The 23,304-nt window shown below is 37.3% G+C and overlaps 1 protein-coding gene across 3 annotated transcripts in view; it reads left to right on the top strand.

Moving 5' to 3' along the window:
• EPS15 (epidermal growth factor receptor pathway substrate 15) overlaps positions 1–22,070 on the top strand; it is a 68,925-nt gene extending 46,855 nt beyond the window's left edge. For 2 of the 3 annotated variants that reach the window (XM_039380574.1, XM_027739409.2), the window contains 13 exons: positions 609–681; positions 5,148–5,309; positions 5,999–6,196; positions 8,159–8,350; positions 8,911–8,985; positions 9,315–9,405; positions 10,692–10,727; positions 11,626–11,762; positions 13,328–13,397; positions 14,610–14,686; positions 15,205–15,367; positions 18,062–18,240; positions 20,171–22,070. In XM_039380574.1, coding sequence (XP_039236508.1) covers positions 609–681; positions 5,148–5,309; positions 5,999–6,196; positions 8,159–8,350; positions 8,911–8,985; positions 9,315–9,405; positions 10,692–10,727; positions 11,626–11,762; positions 13,328–13,397; positions 14,610–14,686; positions 15,205–15,367; positions 18,062–18,240; positions 20,171–20,317 — 1,600 coding nt within the window. In that variant the 3' untranslated portion in view covers positions 20,318–22,070. The remainder of the gene's footprint in view (positions 1–608; positions 682–5,147; positions 5,310–5,998; positions 6,197–8,158; positions 8,351–8,910; positions 8,986–9,314; positions 9,406–10,691; positions 10,728–11,625; positions 11,763–13,327; positions 13,398–14,609; positions 14,687–15,204; positions 15,368–18,061; positions 18,241–20,170) is intronic. The other variant, XM_039380575.1, reaches the window with a different exon arrangement.
• Positions 22,071–23,304: the final 1,234 nt, after the last annotated feature.

Here is a 23,304-nt window from a genome sequence, read left to right as displayed (position 1 = left end):
TCACTTTTAAACTTGAATAAATGCCTGTATAGACAGGCTTGATATGACACAGCAAATCACTACGTGTGGAGTCTCTGAGCAGGTCGTGATTCCAGCAAGCCAAACCAACCTTCCTGCTTCTCCCTGAGCTTCCCGAGGGAAGGGTCTGAAATCTGACAGGCAAAGGGCATCAATCAGCTCGATTGGCCTGCTGGAAATGTTTCCTAGCCACTGTGAGCATAGGCATTGCTGTGTTTGCAGGGGTTAATAGATGGAATCTGATGCAATCCCTCCCACTTTTCCTAGCAGTTTTCATTAGACAAGTGCTCCATAGCAACAGTGAGATCACTGGAGACAGTATTTCATTGATTTCTCCCTCCCGCCCCCTTCCATTTTTGAGCCATTCTTATCACTGGAGTGCAGTTGGTGGAAAGACAGGGGGGTTTATGCAGAGCCCTTATGTGGGCTTCTGTCTTGTAAATAATTTGGAAAGCAGAAATCCCTTACATCTTTTGTGTTTAATGTTTCACTATGTATTTAAAGAGAGATACAGGCTTAGGGGGCTGGATAACTGTACCTGCTGTAGCTGATGTTCTTAAGTATTCTTGCATTGTTTGCTGGTCTTCTAGGGAAAAGAATAATGTAGAGCAAGACCTGAAGGAGAAAGAAGATGCCATCAAGCAGAGGACAAGTGAGGTCCAGGTAAATAAAACACTGAATTATTGTTCAGACACCTGATATTGCACCATGTGCTGCTTTAGTGACAGTGGGATTACTGAGTCTTTAGATCATGTCACTTATCCAGTAAAAAGAAAAAAAAATTGGGGCTAAGAAAAAGAATGTATTTTGAAGTGTATTTTCTACATGACTGTGGGTTGGTGTAGGTGTGTATATTTATATTAATGTGTGAGCTTCTATAGCCTGCATGGAGTTTTAAATGAAAAAGATTACAAAAGAAAAGATTTTTTTTCTTTTAAAAGACTATCTACTGTATAATTAAAACTAAAGAGGACACTGTAGCACTGTAAATTAATTAATAAACTTAAGTGGCTCAATTAAAAGGGCTTGTGTATTGGGCTGCTTCTTATGAGTCTCAGTAATTACCAGCTTGGGAGGAATGTTGCCTCAAGTTAATTTTGCCTAATATAAGTGAATTTTAAAAAGAATCTGTTGATTTTTATGTAAAAGGATGACATTGTAAAATTTAAATTTACAAGTGTTTTACAGGCGTTAGAAATTATACAGTCAGCATCAGTGTTTAGGGTGCTGACTATCTAGCCAAGCTCTAAATTAAGTACTGCAAAGCAATATTTCAATTAAATTTTAAATTACTCTTTAAAAAAAAATCTTCAGTGTGATATCTGACCACTTATATTTATTTCTAAATTTATTTTAGGAATCTACTATTTAAAATAATCTTTATTTGGTTAAGAGCAAATAGTGCAAGTGATCTCTGCATTTTAATTTTGGTTGGGCTGAAAAGGAGCTAATGTGTTAAAACAATTGAGAATTTGGTGTTCGGCTATTTAATATCCTTAAAGCCTGGAAGATAATTAATAGTCTGACCTCTCTGGAGATAGTCAGGTGCTGGCCTGTTGGTCATGCTGGAAGGCAGCTTCAGCAGCTGCAGAAATTCGTGCAGAAGTTGCCCATGCCTGTGATTCTGTCCCTGTGTGCCACGGTCATTCCCCTCCCCACCCTGCAGATTGCCTTTCACACTTAAAAATCCCCATGGGTATTCCTGGTTTTGCACACAAGATGATTTTGTTAGTGTGTGCTGGAGTCAGTGTGTGTTCATGTTGAGTTCTCTGGTGTCTTTGCACTAAAGGTAGATAAAAACCTTACCTTGAATGTTACGGTGTCATCGCGTGTGTTCAGTGTTTGATAGTCAGCAGCATCACAGAATCAGTTTGTTGCATCGAGTTAAGCCTTTGTATCCTGAACAGTAATTTTGGAAGCAGCTGTCTCAGGTCTTTAACCTCTTAGCAATCACACAAGCTATTCAGGATCAAACAGGAAATGGCTGCAGCATTTATTTAAGCTGATGGTCCTTCACCTCTGGTCCCTTTCTTGCTCCTGAATGTTGGAGGACCTGCATGTTTCAACAAACTTTCTAGGACTTCAGAGAATAATGTGGCAGACTAAGGATATCTTTACCTCATGCTTTTTTATTTTTGGTTTTATTCTAATGGTGACATTTCAAAGATGGTGTACAAAAACAATGCTCTCTAACCTTCCACCTTGGTTCAAGCTAGTTTTGTGGCATCACACTCCTGAGTTTCTGATACCAGAATTCCTTCCATGGACACAAATTATAATGTCAAATATAGCTATGGTCAGTGATGAATCAAACTGATTTGTATAGAAGGAGAGAAAGAATGACAGTTCTTTTCTTCTATATTTTTTCTTCTATAAAATAACTTATATACTATGTAAATAGCTACAAAAAAGCAAAGACAGAGAAAGTTTTCAGGAAAACATAGCATGCTGATGTGTTTCAATGTGCTTATTGAAATACCAGTGCCTTAGTAGCAAAGACTGAGGGGTGGTGTTTTCTTAAAGTTACATGCTCCAAATACCCCTCTCAGCATTGGAATTTCTCTATTCTTTGTTGCAGTGCACCAATGCCATTGGAAAGTCAGTGAAGTTTAACTTTTCTGTCCTCTTTGAGACTTAACAGTTCTTAGCACATGAATTATTTGGAGAAGTACAGACTGACAAGCTATTAAACCCATTGTCTTGTCTGTGAAAATACAGATCCTTAAACTTCCCTTATCCTACACTACTTTAGCACGAAGAGTTATAATGATCATAAATCTAATACAAGGATTACTGTTACCATCAGAATGCCAGTTTGTACCACCTCAAATATGTTCATGGTTTTCCCCTGAAATCTCATTCAGTGCTTGAACATTAACTGCTGCTTCTGTGCTGAGGATGTTCCTTGAAATCAAAGCTTAATTGGAGCCTGGTTTTCTTCATGAAGAGGTATCTTAGAATATTGTACCCATTCTGTGTATACTCCAACCTTTAATTTGAACATATGTGAACAAAAAACCACTGTGGGTTTGGGGTTTGGCCGGGGTTTTTTCCTTCTTTTCTCTTTTGGGAGCCATCAGGCTTAGTCAGGTCTCTTCAGTGCTTCTCTACTGCTGTGCCTAGGACAGACAAGAGTGGAGATGACCTATATTAGCTTATATGTATGTGAATTCTTGCTTCCTTTCACAAAAAAGCAGCTGAAATCTCTTTAAGCTTTTTCCCCCACTGCCTGCGTTAAGTGTCAGCTGATACTTGCTTTTCAAAGCAGTGTAAAAAATGAATGGATCAAGAATGTCCCAATTATCCAAGTCAGTAGCTGCTGTAAGAGCTTTTTGTTTGTGTGCTGGTTTGTCTTTCATGGATTAGAAATAACTAGTAATTCACCAAGGCTGGCTGCTGTACACAAGTCACATACCCGTTATTGAACTTCGAATTTGATTTGGGGGGGGGGTTGTGGGGGGCTTTTGGTGTTCTATGTTTTGGTTTGGGGGTTTTTTTGCATAGTTTTGGCTTTGGTTTTTTACATAAAAGCATTTATGATGTGTCTTCCAGTTGTCTTGAGGTTACCTAATTCCCTAGCATCTGACTGCTTGCACCATATGCCTTTCTATTTCTGTCTGGCTTTTTTGTCCTCATTATGGGAGGTGTTAGCACACGTGGATGAACTACCCCCTCACAAAAAAGAACCCAAAACAAAACACCACTAAAAAAGGACAGCAGGATCGTAGCTTAGAGCAGCACACAAATGTATGATCTAATCAGAATTTCATGTCTCTTGTTTTCCTATCCTCCTTAATTTTATTTATCTCTATTCATTTTTTACTGTTGTTGATGATTCTTCCTTCAGTTACCATATTTTCTCAGAAAGGCAGCAATATTTTCTTTTCATCTAATACTTCTCCTTTTGTATTAATGCTTTTTGATCTCCCTGTATTATGTCTTCCTCTTGACTTTGACGATTCTTTCTTCATCCTAATTTCTTTCCTTGACATGTTTTTCAGTGTTATCTCTGCAGCTTCTTGAAGTATAGCCATTCTTGTTGCTCAGAAATGAACTAATTACCACATGATGCTACTTAAGTACTTCGAACACAAGACACATACTTGCTGCTGTTTCGTTAATCAAAAGATGCCATATTGTGTTGTATGAAATGTGAATTCCTTACCAGTACTGTTACATGGAAAATAAGTTTTTGGCTGATTTTTTTAAAATTAGAGGCAGGAATGCCCTAGGAGGCAGTGCATTTGGGTTAATAATGCACTGCTTTGGTCTTTCACCGTGTCCCTAAAACCAATTCCTGTTTTTGGCTATGTGTTTTTGAAGGGGGAAGGAGCAGAATAAAGAATTTCTATTATCATAGAATCACAGAGTGGCTTGAGTTGGAAGGGACCTCAAAGACCATCTTGTTCCACCCTGGTTGCTCAAGGCCCCATCCAGCCTGGCATGGAACGCTTCCAGGGAGGGGGCATCCACAGCTTCTCTGGGCAACCTGTGCCAGGGCCTCATCACCCTTCCAGGGAAGGATTTATTCCTAATACCCCATCTAACCCTACCCTCTGGTAGTGTGAAGCTGTTCCCCCTTGTCCTATAACTCCATGCCCTGATAAAAAGTCCCTTTCCAATTTTCTTATAAGTCCTGGAATAGGCTTTAAAGTCTCCTTGGAACCTTCACTTCTCCAGGGTGAACAACCTCAGCTGTTTCAGCCTGTCTTCATAGGAGAGGTGCTCCAGCCCTCAGAGCACCTTCATGGCCTCCTCCAGACTCGCTCCAACAGGTCCATGTCCATAATAAGGAACTCAGTAAAACATATTGCTGAAACATGGGACAGAGACAATGTAGCAGTCCTGAATAAAGACTACTTCTAAATTCAAAATGAATCCCTGTTAACCTGTCTTGATGCACGATCCTCAGTACTTCAGTGAGAAAAGAAAACACAAATAACCTGATTATTTTTATGTTGTAGAATTAGAATTTGAGAATACTTGCTTGTCAGACATGCTGTCAGTGCTGGCTTCTGAAAGATAATATGTTGATACTTTGAAATCTAAGTTAGTACTGCAGTGTGTGCTGCGGAATTTAGTGGTTAGTAGAGAGGGAACAAATGTGAAGCTGATCTGTTTTATTACAGGACCTACAAGATGAAGTAAAGCGGGAGAGCAGTAATCTGCAAAAGCTACAAGCTCAGAAACAGGAAGCCCAGGAAACCCTTAATGATCTTGATGAGCAGAAGGCCAAGTTGGAAGAGCAACTTAATGACATCAGGCAGAAGTGTGCAGAGGAGGCCCACTTGGTAAGGTCTGGTGGGCAAGGCCCTTGGAAGAGTAAATGCCTTGTTTTGAACAGCTCAGCCTTTCAGAGTTACGGTTGTTGGGGCAGGAAAAAAAGCTTTTAACAAATAAATAGCCTGAGTGTCAAGGTTTTGTGAGCAACAGAGCATAGCAAATACATCACTCACTTCAGTGGCCTCCTAATTTATTATCAGTGTGTCAACAAACATATTGAGATATACTTGCACACAAATAAAGTTAAAAGCAAACAAACAATTCAAAAGTATAATGCAAGTGTAATTAGAAGCACTGATTACTGGAACTGATTTCTTACTGATTAAAAAATAACCTCTTACGTCATTTTTTTTTCCTAACATAAAGGTATTATATTTCTTTAAGGTCTAAAATTATCTTTTCAGTGTTAAAAATGTCTGTGTTGGTCGGAAAAACAGTTAGAATACACTGTTCCTATTGAGACCAACAGAGAATTAACTGTCCATTCAGGTATAATCTGTATCAGATCTATATCAGGTATTATCAGGTATGATAATTCATTCAGGTATGGTCTGTAATCTTGCAATAGCTATGAGATTTTTACTTTTTCTGGTCATAAATAATAGTATTAGATGTGTTTGGAAGTGTTGATAGGTTTTTTGGGTGTGGGATGTTTTGTTGTTTTTTTTTTTCACTTGAAGTACTGTTCATGCTTTAGATTGCCATGCTGAAGGCTGAAATAACGAGCCAGGAATCAAAGATTTCAGCGTATGAAGATGAACTGACCAAAGCCCAAGAGGAGCTGAGTCGCCTGCAGCAAGAAACTGCAGAGCTTGAGCATTGCATAGAGTCTGGGAAAGCACAGCTGGGACCTCTTCAGCAACATCTGCAGGATTCACAACAGGAAATTAATTCAGTAAGGCAGTGTGAAAGACCCACCCCCCAAAAAATAGTTTGAGCTGCCAACCTTTAGTGTGGTTTGTCTTCAGGGGAAGGCGTAGCTTTCTTTTTTCTTCACTGTTTGCTCATGTCTTCAGTTACTTACACATGTGTTCTGTGGTAGTAGCTGTTAGGATTCTTAGAGGCTGATTTAAGTCACTCAAGATACTTCATGATTTTTCTCCAAATTCTGTTAATAAAAGGGATTAATTTATTATACTTAGTAAATAATTTGTCTTAATGTAATGGGTGAAAAATGGATAACGAAGACTTAAATTCTCTGTGTCCACTGGTTATTTAAGTTTTCATGCTCAGCCATGGCCTGGGGCACATTCTCACTATGCTTTAATTGATGTGAAGTCAGTATAAAATTGCTGATAACATTTACTTAGTGCACTGTTGAAGGGGGGAAAGTAAAGTGAATGTAAGAATAAGTTGGGTTGAGATTAGATACTGAGAAGCAGAGATTTGGCTGCCCTGGTTTTAAGCCCTGTGCTTTGAAGTGTCTGCTGTTGTGTGGAAGACTTTCAGTTTCTGTCTATAATCAGTGATTTGTTATTACTTCAGTGGTGCATTAGCTTGCACACCCTTTCCTCATTGTTCTCCTCTGTGTTGCCACCTGTCTAATGTATTAGCCACTCTCATTGTTATCAAGTTAAAAACAAAAGGCAAAGCCTACCTGTGAGCTTTGAACCCTAGAAATGCCTGACATTTCACACAAGGCACATCTGTAACTTTCTAGTTTATTTTTTAAAAAAACTTCTACTGCTAGAGTTCATGCAAGACCACTTTCTTCTGCTGAAGAGTTGTGTAACATTCATCATTTTTAAATTTGGCTTCTAGTTTTAGAAACTGAGAAGTAAACAAATGGGTTTTTCTATTGTTTCATCACAGGTAGAGGGAAGGTTGTACTATTTCAATGTTTATATACTGGTAAGAGGTGTTTGCAATGAACAGATTTGAGACTGATGTGTTACGCTTGACTGTAATACAGATCTTTTTTTAGTAGGTTTTATATCAGTACTCCTAATTTTATTGCTCTTGGCTCATAAATAAGGAACAATAGGTGCCTTGGTGCTTTATGCAAGATTATCTCATGGTTGGTCTGAGTCAGTGTATTTGAAAGACACCTGGTGTTGTCTTTGCTGTCACCTGACTTGTGACACATGCAAGGCCACGAAAACTCTGTTAGGTGACTGACCTTGCAGAATTCAGTGGGCTTTAGGCACCTAAATATCTGAACTGTGTTCATTCTTCTGCATAATCCGCCAAGTCCAGTAATTCCTTCCTAACTGGCAGGTTGGTTGTAGATGTTTGCTGTGAGGCACTGCATTAAGCACATCACTGAAATAATAACGTGTGATTGGAAGTGTCTGCTTAGGAAGTTTTTACACTTGGAAAGTCATGTGGGAAAAGATGATAAATATGTAATTTTCCTTCTTGGAAGATGAGAGTTCTAATAAAACAACCTTTTTAATTTAGAGTTTAAGGTAGTTGTAAATACATAACTAAAAAAAAAAACCCACCCAATCACCAAAAAAAACCCCAAACAAAACAAACAAAACCCCAACCAAAAACCTCCAGCAACACTAGACAAACAAAAAGCCCCTGAAAGCTTTGCAACTTTTCTTACGAGTTTGAGTAGAAACAAAGCAACTAATCTTGATGTTGCCAGTGCTGGAGTCTGCTTCTTGACAAAAGGTTCTCAGGTGTGTCCTTCAACCACATTACACCTCTGCTAAATCAGATTTCTGCTTATCCCTCACACTTCACATTTTGATGCAAAGAAGAGGGGGGGTATTATATTTGCTTTTGAAAATAAGAATTTCAGACATATCATTAATGTTATATTTAAGAGGGGATGGTCACAAACTGCTTCCATGTGTTCTCATACTGATGCCATACATACTGATGCATATACATTTATTTCTGCTTACAGGTGCAGACAAAACTTCTTGAGCTGAAAGAACTGGAAAACAACCAATTTAGTTGGCACTCCCAGCAACATAGTACACTTGTTAATGGGACTGTGGATCATTCCAGTCTTAGCAACAGCAGCAGTGAAACTGCAAACCTTAACGAGAATGCTGAAAGTGTAGCAGAAGAGGAACAAACAAACAATGTGTCTCCAGTGAGTAGTGTTTTGCCTGCTTATTCATGATGCAGTGCAGCTGGGAAGTTGGAATAAGTTAAGAATGTATCAAGATTGATTATGTTTTTAAACACTTGCACAAGTGAAATTTCAGGGTATTTTTCTGAGGGACTGTGTTTCCACAATCTGAAAGTTCATAAGCAGAAAAGGAGACAATTTTAGCTTGCCTGGAAAGCGACAATAATTTTTTTTCCTGTATTTATCTCCGAAGCAAATATCATAAATTGAATAGTAGAACTAACATTAAAGGAGAGCAGCTGTCTCCATTTGGTGGAACAAGAATGAAATAAGGAATAGTACAAAAAATCTAAAACTGTCTTGCTTTAAATGTTCCTCCTTATGTCTCAGTAGATTCTTGATTGATTTATTTTTTTAAAAACTTTCACAGGTTTTATGGAACACTCCAGGATGTTCTATAATAACTATGAACCTCTTGAAGTATGCTTTAGTATATTCTGTGATTCTGTTTAATACTTAAAATTTTTTTGTGCAGTCTTGTATTTACTTATTTATGGTGCATTGCTTTTATCCTTGTACAGATAAGGAATAGTCCTGAAACAGCAGCCTCTGTTGTAGAAGAGAAAGAGACCCCAACTGCAACTATTACCAAAAAAGTGAGTTTGTCCAGGTTTTGGGGGAGGAAGAAGTACGTTAAAAAAAGTCCTGGTTAACTGTTTCAGGCTTGGATCATGGTCATGATAAAGAAATAAATAGTTACTTCTTATTGCTTTTAGAGTGTGATGTCATGAAAACATTTTGTCTCCTGTAGCATGCAGGTTGCTGAGAAATATTTTGGCTCTCTCCATTGATGAATTTTGAATTCCAGCTGTCTCTTTGCTATAAGCTTTAAGAAACCACTAAATGGTAACAGGAGATGACATAAGTGTTTCCGCCCTGCAAGTCTTAAAAATTTAATACCTTTCTCTCCTTTTGCATTGCCCAGGAAGATCCATTTGATGCTGAATCTCATCCCTTGCCTGATCTAGTTTCTGAAGCCAGCTTAGAGTTCTTCCAGTCTGACCCTTTTGTTGGCAGTAAGTAAATATTTCTCTCTAAGTGCAGACTTGCAGAAACAGGTCTTCTGTGAACACATCAGTCTCATCCTCACCTTAAAACTGTTCTTTATAGAACAAATCTGAAGATGTGTGAGTGACAGGAGTGTGGAGTCAGTAGCATTACAAAAATAGAAATGATAGAAATGAGTGTTCTGGGGTGTTTCTCCTTCCTTCATTTGGGCTTTCTAATTAGCTGTGAAAATGCTTCTTTCCCTCACTGCTCTTCCTGAGTACTTCTCTTACCCCAACCCCTCCCTCCCCCTGCCCTGGTGGCTTTTTGGCCTTAAAGGTGTGGGCCTTGGTGTGATTACGTGTGGTGGCACTAATCTAATTTACAGCACAAATCCACAAACGGGTCAGTGGAGGGTTCACTGAGTTGTGGTGTGGGGAGGGTGTGGGTGGTTGGGAGTGAATGGCTGTGGCCTACTTATGGTGAGTTTGGCACTCAGGAAAAGGTAATGTGGAACTGCACCATCTGTTCGTCTTGGGGAAGTGCTCAGCTTTATTTTAAGAACTTGCCACTGACGAATGCTGTTGCTCTGCTTTTATTTTTTATGGAAGACATGATCTGCCTATATGGAGCCAGTTGGAGAAGAGGAGTTAATTTGAATTAGCTGCTGAAGCAGATGTTTTCAGCCACATTAATATGATTTTACACGCTTTCAGAATCAACATGGTCTGATCAATTTAGCTTGTGTCGCTTTGAAGGGAAAACAAGCTAAATTTGTTTCAGATCACTTGGCTTCTGAAAGAATGTCAGTGCAGATTTAATATTTTTAGTGAGTAAATTAAACTAATTTAAAACAGCTTGGATGTTTCTGTGTAGACATTGCTTGATCTTTGTTTATGTTGAAGTGGTCCTACTTATGATAAGGCCTTTCTTTCAAGGAGAAAGGGTTGTGTGTTAGTAGACGATTTTTTGGGCTTTGTGTGCTCAGAATGTTCAGGGTAGGTATCTACAGCTAAGAGGCAGTATTTATGTCTCTCAGATACAGATGAGGAAGTAGAAATGATGTAATTGGAATCATGCATCCAGTACAGAAAGGAACACTTAGGAGCTACAATCCACAGGGCCTGTGAGAATTAATTAATCAAAACTGGGACTCGTACCAGTAGTTAGCCTGGATTACTGCAGTGGTAAATACTGCCTAAAGTGGGTGTTTGTGGGCAACAGCCAACAGAAATGCAGCTTGGATGGCTGCTTTTGTGTGTGTTTCGTGATTGTAATAAGCTGCTTAATGAATATTTGCCTTTTTTTTAAACAGGTGATCCCTTCAAAGATGACCCTTTTGGAAAAATTGGTAAATAACTTTGTAACTTCTAACGTGTTTGTTTTTTTTCTAAATGGTTCCTACTAGAATGAAACCTAAATGGTTCCAACTAGTATGTAGGGGAAAGTGTCACCACTTTCAGAGGGGAAAAAAAGGTGGAAATGCCACAAAAAGCCACTATAGGATATATATGGTAGTAGCAGCTGGCCACTTTGTTAAAGCTTCTCAGAGAAGCCTATTGCCACTGAACTTTGCTCTTGTTGTTGAAAGTACCCCTAGTTGGGATTTAAGTATGTGAAGGTGGTAAACAGAAGGCCCCAAACTCTTGCTGCCTGTTTTGTATGCAAAAAAGTAGGACTGTTCTTTTAAAGTCTCTTAACCTACCAACTTGCTTTAGAACTAAGTACCGAAAGGGTGGGAAGTCTCTCTTTAGACTGACTTTATAGGCAATGTCATTGCATTATTTGCTCAGCCCTGAGTGGAGCTTTTTTGCCACCTGAATTTATGGCAAAAAAAAAGGCAAAATAACCAGTGGGAAGGCAATAACAAAACAGCACTGAGCACCAAGTGCCAGATAAGAAATATCAATTGCATCTGGGGAATAAAGGAGAGAAGGGCCAGGAGAGTTTTGATAAACATTAGGTTCTGTAAAAATGCTTCATTTTTAGGAGATTTGGTAATGAACCTATATGCTGAGATGATTTAGGAACTGAACCACTGTTTTCATGACGTGCAGAAAACTTTGGCTTGTCTGATGTTTTGAATCACAGAATACAAATTATTCACAGATGAATTTCATACTTCAAAGGTCCTTGATCTTAAACGTGTCACTTTGTGGCAGTATGAAAAAAGCAGTATATTGTTTAGTTTTTAGGATATCGAGCTAAGGAAAGCAAGCAGAAATGTTAAGGAGATGTTTACTTTTTAGATCCCTTTGGTGGTGATCCCTTCAAAGGCTCAGACCCTTTTGCAGCTGACTCTTTTTTCAAACAATCCTCCAGCGACCCTTTTGTGACTGCTGGCACTGATCCATTTAGCACTGCAGACAACAGTAATAATATCACAGTAAGTTTGGTATCATACCTTTTACTTTGTTGTATATGTGATTTGGACAAAATAACCTATTTTGTACATTCAGACATGCCTTAAAAAATTGATATTCACCAGTCATACAGATAAAGGTTACCTCTGATCCCCTGACTCTGTCTTGTCTTTTTTGTGTCCTAGTTTCTAGAAATAGTCACAGATGAAATAGAAGTAAAAATAAAAACATTTTAAAAATGTTCCATTGTGGAGCTTCATTGCTCCACAGCTAAGACCATTTGACAATAATGAATTAAGCTCAGTTGATACTTGGTGGAACTTAATAAACCTGGAAAGAAACCCAAGATTAACCTCACCAGGTCGTGTTGAGAGACTTGACTTTTGCCTTCATACCTCACAGGATCAAGAAGTATGTTCTGTATTTTATCTGAAATCTGATTTGGTATGGGGTTTCCGTGTGGAAAAGCCACATGATTCTGTAGCTGTATGTTTGGGTTTTTTTGGGGATTTTCTAATGATTGTCACTGAAGCCCTCTCATAATGTGGAGCTTCTTACTGAATGTACCTCTTTCAAGTGTACTTCAATGTAACTTTTAGCTGTCCACATTATAGCTGAGCAGTTATTGATTAGTCTTGAGCCTTTGATAAGGTAGAGTTGGGCATAAAACCCTCTCTGGTGCAAAGTAGAACTTGTTTCTACTATTAAAAGCTGATAGACAATCTCAGCAGCTAAAATTCTTCATGTCATTGTTTGTCTCCATTCTTTTGCCATCTCCTTTCCTTCTCACTGCTGTTTCTGTTCATACCTCACTTCCAACTTTGTGTGTGTATAAAATATGCATAGACATATATAAAATGTAGATACATGTTGATTAGAAAGCAAGATAAGTGCACCCACAGCAGCCATGAGAATGAGAAATCCCTGCACCTGACAGTGCTGGTCCCGTCCCTCCCCATGGTGTGCACGTTATGCAGATCTCAAGGTCACATTACACACCACAGCCTACACCTCCAACCTGGAAAATTAGGTTTCAAGAATCTTCAATACTTGGCCCACTGTCCTTTTCAAAGTCTTGATATTCTAATATAACCAATTCTTGGTCATATTACAGTCTGATAATAAGTGAAGTACAAAAGGGGGGAAAAAAAAAAAGGAGGTCAGAGCTGTGGGATTACCAGTGGATTCTTGAGATCTGTACCTCTGCACTGAAATGATGCATTCATCCTAAATGCTTTACAACACACCTCTGGGAGTGTTGTTATCTTGTAGTTGTATCTTCATGAAGATAGCTCTGATTGTAGAAATCTGAGACTAAAATGAGTGGTAGATATTCTTAACTCTTGCATTAGTTGTTACCAAGTATGTTGCACATATTGTACCTTTTTCCCATCCTTTGAAAGAATTAATCAAAACAGTGAGGAGGAGTTTCTGTTAACAGACTGGTTTTCTGATGCTGATAAAAGCTGCTTCCAGAATGTTTTATCTTAAAACTTCTAAGCTAAAGTAAATCGTGATTGTATTCTTAGACTGAGGAATCTTTTAAGCTGAAAAACAAATTTCCCTCCAAAGGAATTTTTTATTTTAGACAGAGATATCAAAGAAGAATGACCCTTTTGCTCCTGGTGGAACAACTGTTACTACATCAAATGATCTAGGTAAAAGTAGATTATACACATCAGACTTCTTGGGGTTTATTTTTATTTGCTTTTACGTACTTTTGTTTGTAGTCTTTTAACTGAATTTGCAACAAAGCATTTTAGGGATTTTTTGTGTTTTCTGAATTTTCCTATAAAGTGTGACATAAGGTGCCAGTTTGCAGAGAGGAATTTTTATAAACCAGAACTGAGTCTTTATCTGTAGCCTGTGTCACTGAAGACTGATTCCACAAAAAACGTTCCTCTGCTTTACCTAAAGCTGGTACAAAATCTTGATCTAAGTATTTGGACTTATTTGGATGGTTCACACTGCTTCCCACTAGAGTTGTTTTCAGAGGTTTCTTGGTACTTTCTAAGTAACATACAAGATAACTTTGTACTATGAGAGGAGATGTGGGATAGAGTAACTGCTTCATCAAGAATTTTTACTGCTACAGTTTGCTCCTTTTGTTTTGCTACAACCCTCTCTCATCTGAGGGCTAAAAATGTTCTAGGGAAGACTCTTGTCTCCTGTTTTCCCAAGCTGCACTGACAAGTGATAATCCACAACATGAATCCACATGTGATTTTGTATTGTAAACCTGTTCAGTTTAATTGTAGGGGAAGATGGTGTTTCCTAGAGGTGCAGAAGTGAGTATGGCACTTCCTGCTCTACAGTAGAATAACAGTTCTAATGTATTTTGAGGCACATGAGAATTCAGAATACTGCTGAATTAGATTGAGATAAGAGGTTCAGATACTTGATTCCATGAGTGGGCTTGCAGTCAGAAGTGAGCTCTTGTTCATGTTCACATATATATATATATATATATCTGTCTATATATATATATATGTATATTTATGGGTGCATGCACACAAAAAATCCCTTTGTGTGTATACATACATGTATCTCAGCAGAACATCCAGTAGTATAGTTATCTTATACTTTCAGTGGAATTTAACTTTTTTTAACGTAGGAAAACAGAATACCAGTATTTCTTTTGAATTACTCCCTGTTCAGGAGATTTGTTATTCACAATTGGAAGCTGACACTCAGAGTTTTTGTAAAAGCTACTTAATAACCTGAAGTGCTCACCTCATAAAATACTTCACTTGAATTAGTTTATGTTGCAAACTATGTAACAGTTGCTATTTTGTAGTGGGATTTTTTTTCAGTGTCTTTCATGTTTAGCTTTTAATATCATTCTGTGTGCTTGATTTGTGTGTATTTAGCTACAGACCCCTTTGCCTCCCTGTTTGGAAGCGAATCCTTTGAAGGTGGCTTTGCTGACTTCAGCACGCTGTCAAAGGTAATGTGAAGCTGCTGCTACCACAGAAAATGCATGAAACTGCAGTGACAAGACAGAGCTTTCACTCTCTACCAACAATTTCATTACAGTTTTGCCACTACTAAATTTATAAAGGCTGATTTTCTTGAAAAAGAGGTCTTGGTAGTAAATTCTCTTGTCCTGCAGTTCCACTGTGAAGAATGCAGTGTAATCTTTGTGGCTTTATAAGTATTTTCTCTTTTTGAAGTGATACTATAATTTATGTGTTTATTTTTAAATTTGCTGAGCTTAGCTGCAGAAGTATTACTTTTGAATATTTAGCTGCATTCAGCTTTATATTGCTGTTCACACTAACCATTCCTGATTTTTCTTCATTTTCAACCTTCTGGAGTATGTGGATGATATGTGTAAAAACAAACAAAAGTATTCTCTTTTGTCTTAGCCCAGACTTTCAGTTCTGAATTAATACTGCATTCTTGAAGAAAGTGTATAGTAGCATTGCACTGAAAACGTGTATGTCGCTGTTTTCTTTGTTGAAGGCCAACAATGAGGATCCTTTTAGCTCTTCCACATCGGGCTCTGTCAGCAGCGTGATCATAACTAAAAACTTATTTGAGGAGCCACCAGCTAAAAATGAGGATGTTCCTCCTGCACTGCCCCCTAAGACAGGAACTCCCACCAGGCCCTGTCCACCACCACCTGGTAAGAGCTGACAGTGAGAAGGGTTTACAATCAGCTGCTGAGTGTTGGCAGCGGGACAGTAACAACGAGGGGATGGTGAAGGGTCTGAATCTAAAATGAATGAACAAGATGTGGAACAAGGTCCGTTCCTGATCTGTTGGTCAGTTCCTCAGAGTTAAATATTGCATGGTGTTTGGGATCATTGTTTGTTTGAAGAGACAAAAGATGTAGAAAACAGGAAAAAAGGAAAACTTACTACGAGTACGTGCCAGAACACAGCATAGCTGTAAATTAGAAGGTTACTGATGTGATACACTGTGAATCTTGCATTAAATTATGTTCAAAGTGAGAATTTATTGTGTTTTATCTGTAGCAAAACCTCCATGTTTAATGCAAAATTAATTAAATAGAGTTAAATGACTGGCTCAGCTTTTGTAGATTAACTTTTTCCGGGTGGCCTTTCCAGAGGTCTCTAGCAGTAACAGTAATAAACCCAAGTTTCCTGGGCTGTTTTCAGTGGTAGTGGAGTCCTCTGGGATACTCCATGGCACAAACCACTCTGCTATCCGGAAAAGACCATGATTATCAAAGGTAACACCTTGTAGTTGCAACAACCTCATGTTACAACAGACTCCTCACACTCAGTTTTTTTTGCCAAGATAGGAAAACATGTTACTAGTATTCTTTTTTAAGTCTCTGTCCTCTGTTTCGTTGTCTTTAAAAACTCCACTGCATCGTTTTTTTTCACTATTACACTCTATGGATGAATTTTAAGGTGTTTTGGAAAACTGTAGCATGAAACTTAAACAAGTATTCAATTTTCCTCAAAAGCAGAACGCAGATATAGGAGTGTTAATACTGAATTTTAAACTCATGTGTTTAGTTTCTAAAGCTGGTGTGAGATCTGGTTCATACCAATGCCTTGCAAGTCATCGGTTTCATTGTAAATAATATTAAAACAGCTGACATGGAAAGTGATGATATTTGAATGTTTGATATTGGTCCTTATTTAAACAGAAAAAGGATTTCTGACTGGGTTGTATGGGAATGGCTGTGACGTGGTGCACTTTTGGAATTCAAGCTTCTAGGGGCAGAACAGCAGCATCCTTAACAGTAGATGACTAAAGTAGCCTCTTTTGATATGCACAATTAAATATGTGGTTATCTTGATAGCCATTTCAAATAAATTGATTTCCTAATGGAAATAAAAAATGGAGATGCTTAAGTGTATTTATTTCTAATTTTTCCCTTTTTGTGCTTTAATTATTCCCTTTTTTATGCTTTTTCAAAGAAATGCCCCAAAATTTTCCTCTTAATTCTTCATGCTACAGGAAAATGTGTAGAAGGGTTGTTGCCTCTGAATTCTGTTGCCTCTCTAGGTACTGATAAGCACCCCCATTTCTTGATTTTGGGGAAGATTTAGAGATTGTATATTTTATATCTTACAATAATTAATCTTTCCTGTGCAGAAATAAAATTCCCAGGATGTCATTTGGAGTGCTTCTCCCACATCATTCAAGAAAGATGTATTTTTTTGCCAGTAATAGAATCATAGAATCACAGCATGGTTTGAGTTGGAAGGGACCATAAAGTTCATCTTGTTCCACCCCCACTGCCAAGGGCAGGGACAACTTCCACTACACCAGATTTCTTCAAAGCCCCATCCAGCCTGATCCTGAACACTTCCAGGGATGGGGCAGCCACAATGTCACCATCAGTTATAGATAGAACATCATCAGTGAGTGAGAGCTATCATGGCAAGGTTATCTGGGAAGTGTCTAAGTAAATCATACATTCCCAAGGGGGTATTCTTTAAATCCAAATTAAAATCTCTTTTGGTCTTATGAAAGAATTTTCAGGCTAACTTGTAACAGTGATATGCAAAATAATAAGCACTTTGGTTCAGTTCTGAGTTTTAATCAAAAATGGCAACAGAAGCAACTTTTAAAATACAGCCATTGTTAGTGCTGGAATCACTTGCAGAACTTGAGAGCAGAATTCAAGAAACTGCACTGAAACCTCTTGTGTAAACGGTAACATACAGAGAGAATGGTGGGATGAAATTCAGCTCAACTGTTCTTGGAACTCTTTGGGTTAATGTCCTCAAAGGTGTTGAAACCTGACTAGGGTTAAGTTGAAAAAAGAACAACATAAGTGGGAGCTTGTTCCTGATTCTGTTTATTTGCAGCTACTGGGGCAAGAATTAACAAGATAATTCAGCTTGTGATTGTCTGTTGTGATACTCTTTCATTCCTGGTGTTAGCATAGTGAGAGGACATGGAGTTTTGAGGACTGAGATATATGATAATAAATTTCTGGTCTCTGAATGAAATTATGTTAACTTCATCCAAACAAATAATAAAAAAATGCTGGAATGATCATAGACAGTTGATGAGCAGAAAAAAATACTGTGCTGATAGAATAGATGCTCAAAACTGTTAGAAATTCTCTTGCCAAAATAATTAAAATATAATTGTGTTCCTGAATCATTAACATACATGTGTTCCTTTTTACCTGATTACCCTTTCAGAAACTATGAACCCTCATTTTTTAAACTGTCAACCCTTCCTCTGAAATTACAGCTCCACTAATTCATGGGAAGAGGTTGCATCCCAAGTAGCTTTTGAGTTGTGGTTGTTTTTTGGTTTTTTTTACAAGTTTTGGCATGTTATTACCTGCTGTCCTAAATTCATTTTAAATTCATTTTAATCTAAGGGAAAAGACCTATCAATCAAATAGACTCTTCAGATTCCTTTAAACCGAGCGATCCATTTCAGCCTTTCCCCACCCCAGACATTCCCAAAGAACAAGAAGCAAATCTATTCTGTGATCCATTTGCTCCCACCAGCATCAGTAAAGAGGCTGACCCCAACAATTTTGCAAACTTCAGTACTGTGAGTAAACACTTTTTTACGTTTGTTTCAGTATAATGGCAGCTTTGAAATGTTCACACTGAAGTTTTCAGTCTAATTTAAAACATTAAAACATATCCCACGTACAAAAGGGATATTGCTTCCATTTAAAACAGTGTTTACATTTCGTTTACAGCTGAGGCTGTCCTAAAACAAAGTACTGCAAAATGTTATAGCTGATGTTTAAATTGCATTGGTTTTATGAGGTTTTTTTCATGGAGGCCTCCTAGCTGTTAGAAAATAGGACTTTAAAAATATCTGTGTTCTGGGGATTATCCATTTTATCAGCATGTGCTGATAAAATTATATGTCTATAACAAGCACACTGTTAACTATCCAATTAAAAGTAAAGCAAAATGTGATTTTAGTTTAGCTGTCACTGAACTGTTTGGTCATAATTTTAATGTACTGAAATATTGATAAACAGCCTCTTAACAGTGTATATTAATGAAATATAATTTGTTGAGTTTTGAGTGGCTAGTAAATTCCAGACTGATGTTCAATTAAGTAAAAAGTAGTAAGTGTCTCTTTATAACCAGAATTCATTTCATAGAAGTCGTGGTGTCCAAGCAGTAGAAGCAAATCTAAAGGTTTGTGCATGCCTATATATTATTTTTTTTCTTTTGAGCTTTCGCAAGTAGGAGTTTTGAAAGGCATCCTCTCACTTTCAAGCCTGATACCTGTTAAATGCAATTTGCTTTTAAAGTATCTTGACCATACTGCTTTTTTTCTGTTCAGGCCTAATAAACTGTGTGCTTGATTGAAGTAAACTGAGGATTGTCAGGCTCTCAAAATAGACTTGCACTGGTTGGTGTGTCTTGTAGCATGATAATTTCTGAAATGTGGTTATTGATCTGTGGTATTGTTAGAGGGACTGAGAAGCCAATTTGGAGGAGACCGTATAGAGAAAGCAAAAAATGTTCATTATCTTTGTGAAGGAAAAAAATATTCTTTCCGAGCTGCAATTACTGAAAATATTGAGTGAACTGTGGAGAAAACTTAAGTGTTTCTATGTTTATTTCCCAGAGAAGGATCTCAAAGCAAAGAGTAGCTGGAGTATGATATGATAACCCTTTCAGAGTTAATGTTGGGACGTTCATGAACACATGGACACTTCACCTACTTCTTAGTTTTTCTGCATGTTTACTAGAAACAAACTTTAGCATAATCTTTTGTATTTTGTTTAAGATAAATTTATTTAAATTACTTAAACTCTATTTAAGATTAACTGGCTCTAATTTATCATCCTTGTACCACAGATATTTAGTTCACATTCCGTTCACATCAATATACATGGAAATAATCTCTTTTTTCCCCCTCTCATATCATGCTGACCTTTCTCTATATGACTACTAAGCTTCTAACTGTACAGTTACCTTATTATTTTACTGCTTCTTGGCAGAAGTATTTTTCATGTACACATTTCATGTACACATTTAGAAACAGTCAGTCTACAGGTAAATTTTTGTAGTTATTGTCACCTGGAAAAATCATCCCTAATGAAAGCAAGGTAAATCAGGATGGCCTAATACTGTGAATAGGGGGGTGTTTTGCAAAATGTTCTGATTTATTTAGGTTTTTTTGTATAGACTGGTTTTTTTTTTAATCCAAAATAAAACTGTATTTGAATTATAGCACTTTCTGCTCAGTAACATTTTTGAAACTTAATACTGAATTTTGAAACATGGCATATTTCATTAAAATACATCAGTTGGATGGCTTGAATGCAGTTCTTAAACCTTAGACTAAGCCAATCTTAATAATGTATTACAACTAAAAACAAGTAATATTTTGAAGATTAGAATATATACAATTATTGAAAAACTCTAATTGTTGCTTAAACCAAGGGCTTGGACAGTCATAGTTATCTCTGTGTTATTAATCTGGTTTATTTTGTCTTTTCAAAATGCAGTATTCTACTGAGGAAGACATGATTGAATGGGCTAAGAGAGAAAGTGAGAGAGAAGAGAAAGAAAGATTGGCAAGACTAAAACAGCAAGAGCAAGAAGACTTGGAACTGGCTATTGCACTCAGTAAATCTGAAATATCAGAAGCATGAAGTTTAGAATAAGATTTTATCTGACGTAAACTGTTTTGTCCCTTTTCCTGAATACCTAACCTATTTAAATGTTAATCAGAAAATGCATATATACAAGAAACTATGAAAGGTTTTAAATTCCTGAAAGTGATGTGAATGTTTCTGCTAAATTCAATCCTTTTGGTTACTGTTTGAATAACTGTTAAGTTTAGCATTCAATTTCTCTCAAGTTTTCAGGAGAACGAAGTATTTTTCCCAGCTGAAAGCAAATCAGTTTAAAATGCAGATAGAGAGATTGTGGTTTGACTGTAATCTATCAGCAGTTGGTAATTGAGCATAAAGCGAACACAGCAATTATTCTGTCATGGCTGACTGTCTCCCATCAAGCAGTTAGTCATTGCAAACCTTTTATCCTTCTAAAGAGGTTTTAGTAATGCCAGAGTTGTGGAGTGCTTTATTTTATATGTATGCACATAGATTTTTCTCCTCATTGAAGATTTTACGTTGGATTTGACGTTTATCTTCATGGAGTCTACATCAGAAAGAATGTGTCTTTCTGAAACCTTCTTTGCTTTTACTTGCATGGTCATAGGTTTTAAGACAGACCTGTTATTTTGTTTTATAAGGCAATTAAGCTGAAGATTCATGTGCATTTCCTGTTGGCTAAGGTGACTGTCAAATTGTGAGACCCCACTGCTATTTGAGCCACTTTTGCCTGTTAAATATGCAGCTGAACTGGCAAGTTAATAAGTTCCATTTGAAATAGGATTGAGAATAGAAAGAAAAAACTGGTAGTCTGATTTCTATTTTTTTTTTAACAACAGTGTTTTCTGTATATGTAATTTATTGAATGCCAACTGATAGTTGCACCTTAAACTGAATGATTTCTGAATGGTCACTGAGTCAGAGTAGGATTGATAGAATGTTAATGAAAATAACTTAATGGAAATAACTTATTGTTCATTTTGAAAGAATTCTATTTGGAAAATCAGTTTCATTAAAATAATTCCAAAAAGAATAATCTTGTGCCCTGTCTAAGAAAAATCGATGGCAGCAGCATAAACATCTAGAGGAGTTTTTTTTCCTTGCACTTTTAATCTGTGGTATTTCTTTTGAGGAAATTGAACTGTTTCAACACCACAAAGCACTGGGGCAAACGGGGAGAACTCAGCCATGTTTCAGTATATTTAAGCTCTTCCCATTACCTATCAATGCTGCTGTTGCATGAGTTTGAGGGGTTTCAATTTTTCAGGAAAAATGAGTAACCTGACTGGGATGGTTTTTCTTTTGCACTGGGAGATGAGCGTTTAAACACCTGCTCAAAAAAAGTAACTTAAAATTTTGCAAGTATTAAATAGTTATAACTTATCTTATACATCTTTGTAATGAGTGTACACTAATCTTGCAAATCATATGCTTAACTGGATTACATAGTTTCTTATCTTTTGTTAAAAATGTATACTCAGTGGACCAACACGATATTATATGTATATATTATATATATATTCCTGCTTTCCTTTACGGAATTTAAAGTTTTGAGTCATTTGATGTTACATTTCATGTTACTGACTCTGACTATAGTACTTTTACTCAGACTACCAACAAACCACTGCTGTGAGCTAAAATGGCATTACTTTATGAAGTTTTAACTGTTTTTTTTTAAACAACTTGTTCAGGTGGGATTAGCCTCTATTTATAGACTTCCCTTTTGTTTAAAAACTCTAACAATAGCCTGTAATTATGAAGAAATAAAGTTTAAATACATAAATGTGAACTGTTTGCCTATTTTTTCAAGAGGGTGCTGTGAGCTGTAAAGCAACAAGTGAATGTAATGCAATATAAGATATTCTGGTTGTAGCCTGGTGGGAGTGGGTTAATTTTCAGAGAGAAAAGTTGCCTGAATCTCGAGGTTAGCTGAAGTGCACACTAATCCCAGCTGTCACTTGCTTCATCAGGAGTTGTGGCGACTTCAAAGAAAATTCGGGCTTCTCTTGCCCAAGGAGGGGGCAAGAGTAGAGTCTTCTGCCTGCACAGGGGTTACAGAGCCCAGATGTTTAGATACTTAAGGTTTATCTGTGAAAATATGGAAGCATACTCTACTGGCTGCTGCCAAAATACAGGGCTCAAGGGATCTTTAATTTGACCCAGCATATATGATCCTTTTGAATATGTCTGTCAGCATAATGTGTCCCCCTATGTCAAGGCATAGAGGGCTTGGTCAGAGGTTTATTACATGTGTCTTTGATCCTTTTGTTACAGTATAATATATCAATTAATATATTCATCTAACTGGACCCAAATCTCTTTGCCTATTTTCTTTTAATGAGATATCAGTTGAATTAGGCAATGTAATATCTTCATTAATTTTATCAGGTTCACACACATTCTTGAGGCTATTTGAAGCCATCTGTGGGCTGTCCATTCTTTTTCTCTTAAGTCTCCTGTCAAGTTTCCATCTCAGATGCATTTTGCCTCTGGTTGTGCTGCTTTCAACCCGCTTTCCCCTCCAAACTGTGTGCAGTCCATTTCACTCTTTATGATGAAATTGAAGATGGTTGCTAATCATCTTGACAATTTGATATCCTCTTTTCACTGTCTGGCTTCCTATATGATGATGTTCTGTCATATAAAAGTTTCTGTTGCATTCACAGGATACCTTTGAACTCTAGAGAGATTATCTCATGTCTGGCAGATGCATTGGACACTTGACAGTTACAATTCCAAGGCAAGTTATCTGAATCCACTAAACTAGAAACTGTATTGGACAGTGTACAGGGGATTAATGTTAAATCTGTTGCATCACTCTGAAGTATTGACAAGGAACACAATGGCAATAATGGTGCTTAATGAAGGAACTGACATACTGGGCTGAGCAGAATTCTCTAGAAAGCCATCTGCTTCAGCACAGTGGACTTTAAGCCAGGAGATTTGATGTGACAGTGAATGCAAACCCTTCTGCTTGATACTGAAAAGCTGTTGTGTTGGACCTCAATGTTGGACTTACTTAT

The sequence above is a fragment of the Pipra filicauda genome, unplaced genomic scaffold (genome assembly GCF_003945595.2).
Source record: "Pipra filicauda isolate LSUMZ 115617 unplaced genomic scaffold, ASM394559v2 scaffold19_size4547281_pilon, whole genome shotgun sequence".
Classification (NCBI taxonomy): domain Eukaryota; kingdom Metazoa; phylum Chordata; class Aves; order Passeriformes; family Pipridae; genus Pipra; species Pipra filicauda.
The sequence above is the reverse complement of the archived record's forward strand: the minus strand, read 5'-3'. Positions and strand labels throughout refer to the sequence as shown.